At 48.0% G+C, this 4,363-nt stretch overlaps 1 protein-coding gene across 1 annotated transcript; it reads right to left on the bottom strand.

Annotated features, from left to right (window-relative positions):
• Positions 1-300: 300 nt before the first annotated feature.
• Positions 301-1,332, bottom strand: LOC307063707 (melanoma-associated antigen B3-like; the record flags this gene model as incomplete). The annotated part of the gene is made up of 1 exon (XM_079719967.1): positions 301-1,332. The coding sequence occupies one exon, from the start codon at positions 1,330-1,332 to the stop codon at positions 301-303; it is 1,032 nt and encodes a 343-aa protein (XP_079576093.1).
• Positions 1,333-4,363: the final 3,031 nt, after the last annotated feature.

Here is a 4,363-nt window from a genome sequence, read left to right as displayed (position 1 = left end):
ATGTTATCTTCCACCAAATTACTAAATAAGATGGAAGTTTTCCCAATCTGTTTTACAAAACAGCAAAACTCTTATTCTTAAACCTGATAAACAACAATAAGTATGACTACTGTACTTCATAAACTTACATTATAACGCTAAATAAGATTTCATTTAGGAGTTAACGTTTGAAAGACAGCAAAAAACAAAAACACAGACGTATTTCCAACTTCCCCACACAGAACAGGAACACAAAGGTATTATACACTGTTCCCTCCGTCCCACCCAGCCCTACACTACTTGGAACACTGAACGCTCTCTTCAGCCACAAAGTGCAGAATCTGCCTCAGATTGTGTGTGGGAGGAGCTGGACAGAACCCCGGAAGATCCACTGCCTTGCGCTCTCTCTTCCTCATCTCTCAAAGCCTCTTCATACCAACACTGGAAGGCACTGGGGACCGTGTGATTGATCTTGGCCAGGAACTCCAGGACTTTCATCTTGCTGGTTTCGGCGTGGGCTCTCGGGCCCCACAGGAACTCGTAGCGCGCTGGATCACTGTTGGCCACTTGCCGGTATTCCAAATACTTCAGCTTCACCAAATCTTGGGTGATGAGCTTCTTGGGCTCCCCAAATATGAAGTGCCTCTTCCCAGCATAGACACTCATCTTATTCAGGAATGCCCAGATACTCTCCTCTGTGGCGCAGTTGCCCTTCATGAGGATCACACCCAGGAGATACATCAGGAGACCGGTCTTGGGTAATCCCCTGGCACAACCCACGGTCCCATTGTTGGGGAGAGCCATTTTGCTGACAAAGGTGTAAGAATGCTTGGTACGGTCGACCTCCTTTAAGTCAACGCCAAATACCACCTCCATGTTGAAAGAAGCTCTTCTGAGGATCTTAGGGAATTGCTTTTGGTACTTCTTATTGATAAACTTCAGCATATGTGCTTTCGTAACAGGCCTTTTCTTTTTATACATGTGCATCAGGAACTGCACCAACAAATTCACTGTCTGCCTTAGAGGGCCTTTGCAAGACCGCACGGCGGAGACGGGAGCCTGAGAAGACCTGTGCTTTTGCTCCATTTGGCCTTTGGCTCCTTTGGATGATCTTGTGGGAGAAACACCTGCAGGCTTAGTGGTGGTGGCTAGGGCCCTCTGACGACTCTTGAAATTGCTACGTGACTTAGCAGCCGGCTTTCTCGGAGTAATAACTCCAAGAGGAGGAGAAGAAGACGAGGCGGCTTCCTCCTCGGCTGCAGTGGCCTGAGCACCCGTCAGACCCTGGGTCCCACTTTGGGCCTGGCGGCGTCTCCTACGTGTGCGGCGCTTACTGTTCTGACCCCGAGGCATGGTGACTGTGGTCAGGGACAACAGGCAGGAGTGCAGGTAGGACAGCGGGTGATCTTGACTGCAGATCAGCCCTGGGAATCCGCCGTTGGCCGAACAAACGCCCTGAACAACCGCCCAGCTCCTCGCCCCCAGAGCAGAAGTGTGGAGCCACTTCCGTTAACGGCTGCCTCGCGTGGGGTTCCAACGGCTGACGCGAGGGGCGGGGCTCTACGGGTTCCCGGGGTGCAGAGGTCAGCCGTCCCTTGATCCTCCCTCGCGGTTCTCTCCGTGCCATCTATTAGAGCCCGTGACCCCTCCCTCTGTGGTCCCGAGTCCTCCAGCCTCCAAACAAAGCCCTCACCTCCCTGAGTCCCTAGTGGGGAAGGCAGGGCGTTGCTCTGACCATCTCTGCCTGACAAGAGGGGCGCCACCCTGTGAGCCTCCCTCCTTGGGAGAGAGACCCTCTCGTTAGCACTGAGGTCCTCACCTTGACCCTGGTTTGTCTGGTTATGGCCAAGACCCCTTCCCTTGCAGAACTGGGACCCGATCCTGACAGACAAAGCCCTTCCCTCGCTGAGACCAGACAGACAGAAACAAGGAGGCTTCTCATCCCTAGAGCTCTGCCTGGGGCCTCTCGTGGTTAAGAATGGGGGCAAGGGTCTGTAAAGCCCCCTCATTTGTGGGTCTAGTGATACCTCTTTCCTCAATCAGGGACCCCACCATACTCCTGGCCAGTCCTGGGACCTGATCCTCCCTGACCCTCCAACCTGAGCTTCTCCCTCTACCGAACTGAGGCTGTTCTTCTTAGACCAAGACTTTGACCGCGCTGAGAACTATGAGACTTAGGAGAGAGGATGCCCTGCCTGGGCATTCTAGGTCTGAGAGCACGTTTGGGCAGGTCTCTGAATGACCTATATTTTGGCGTGGCTGTCTCTCCAGTCCTCACTCATTTCGGGGGTGGGGGGGTGGGGGCGTGTTCCTTTTGTCTATCTCTTGGATTAAAAGGTTCCTGGGGAATGCCACATCCCTGCAAACTCTTGAGCAGCGTACCTAATGCAAACCTTGTAGTTTCATGTCCCAGACTTGACGTGAGATGGGGAAAATGCAACTAATAAGGCAGGGGGCCCAGGACAGGGGTGGGCTCCCAGAGAAAAATAACGCTAATCTGTCCTTCTCAATAGCCAGAATTAGCCTCACCTGTGATTTGTTTTAACTGATTTATAGGCATACCTCTTTTTATCGTATTTCACTTAATCGTGCTTCACAGATATTCTGTTTTATTACGAATTGTAAGTTTGTGGTTACTGTGCATTGAACATGTGAATGGAGACAAGGCTCTCAAATCTCACCTATCTGAATTCTTATCTCAGGCTTTTGGGAGACCCCAAATAGGATAGTGCATCATAAAGACATTGAGCACAGCAGGGCAGGATGGGCACACCAGTTGTACAGGCAGGAGATGCTTGGGGCTTGGACTGAGTGACACTGGGCATGGAGAAAAGTGGAGGGAAAATCAGCGGGACCAAGATATACACTGGATGAGCAGGAAAAGGAAGAGGGCGATAGGGAGGCTGCCTCCTGGGCTTTGTCGTCCCTAGAAGGGAGGGCAAGGGGAAAGGTCAGGAATACATATGTTAATAATTTTGTGTGTGTCACAGAACAGCTTGAAACCATCAGATTTTCTGGAACTCTCTGCTGTCTTCTTGCCCTGCCGTTTTCCCAACACCATGTGTTCAAATGGGGTCCCTGGGCCACATTTTGTTAATTCTTGAAATATTTTAAACTTTTCCATTATTTTCTTATGGTTCTCTGCTCAGTTGTCTTTGTTATTATTGTAACTGTTTTGTATTTTTAAATTAAGATGTGTACATTGTTTTAGACACTGTCTAGTAAGTGTACAATAGGATTAACAACTTTTATAAGCACTGGGAAACCCAAAATCTCGTGCGATTTACTTTATTGCAATATTCGCATTATTGCGGTGACCTAGAACCCAACCCACAGTATCTGAGATATGCGCATACTTCTAAAGGAAAGGAGCTGCCCAGGACGGTTTTGTGCCTCCCCTGATTGAGGTTATCTGACACTGCATATAGAGATGATCCTACTGTCACTGAGCAGCATTTGTTTCTTCTCCTTATTCCTGTTCCTCCTCCTTATTCCTAACTGGCATTTACTGAGGTATTCTTCAATGCTTTGGATAGATTCCAATCCCGTTCTTAGCCACACAGTCCTTATCTTCTTTATCCCAAGATACATTTGAGTGTCAAGGAATACAAGCTCTGCTTTAGGCCAAGAGGAGTATAACAGTGTGAGATATAGAGGAATTCAGACCAGGAGTCTAGTCCCAGGCCTGTCATTTACTAGTGTTACCCAGCAAGGGCTCACTGCCTGACATGCATAGAAGCCAATACTATGGCACTGGCTTTTGAGACAAAAACTTTATTCCGGGACTGCCCTGGTGGTGCAGTTGTTAAGAATCTGCCTGCCAATGCAGGGGACATGCAAGAGGGAAGAGATATGGGGACATATGTATATGCACAGCTGACTCGCCCTGTTACAAAGCAGAAACCAACACACCACTGCAAAGCAACCACACTCTAACAAAGATGCCAAAAAAAATGTGTTGAAAAAGAAAATGACACAAATGAACTTATTTACAAAACAGAAACAGACTTAGAGATATCGAAAACAAACTTATGGTTACGAAAGGGGAAACGTGGGGCGCGGGGGAGGGATAAATCAGGAGCTTGGGATTAACATACACACTACGATATGTAAGACAAATAACCAACGAGGACCTACTGTATAGCACAGGTAACTCTGCTCAATATTCTGTGATAACCTGTGTGAGAAAAGAATCTGAAAATGAACGAATATACGTATATGTGTGACTGAATCACTTTGCTGTACACCTGAAACTAACACATTGTAAATCAACTATACTCCAATAAAATTTTTTTAAAAAATACCATGTGATCCAGCAATCCCACTCCTGTGCACATATCCAAAGAATACCATAATTTGAAAAGGTACACACACCCCAATGTTC

The sequence above is a fragment of the Hyperoodon ampullatus genome (genome assembly GCF_949752795.1).
Source record: "Hyperoodon ampullatus genome assembly, chromosome: 14".
NCBI lineage: Eukaryota > Metazoa > Chordata > Mammalia > Artiodactyla > Ziphiidae > Hyperoodon > Hyperoodon ampullatus.
Note: the sequence above shows the minus strand (reverse complement) of the source record. Positions and strands in the feature narration are given on the sequence as shown.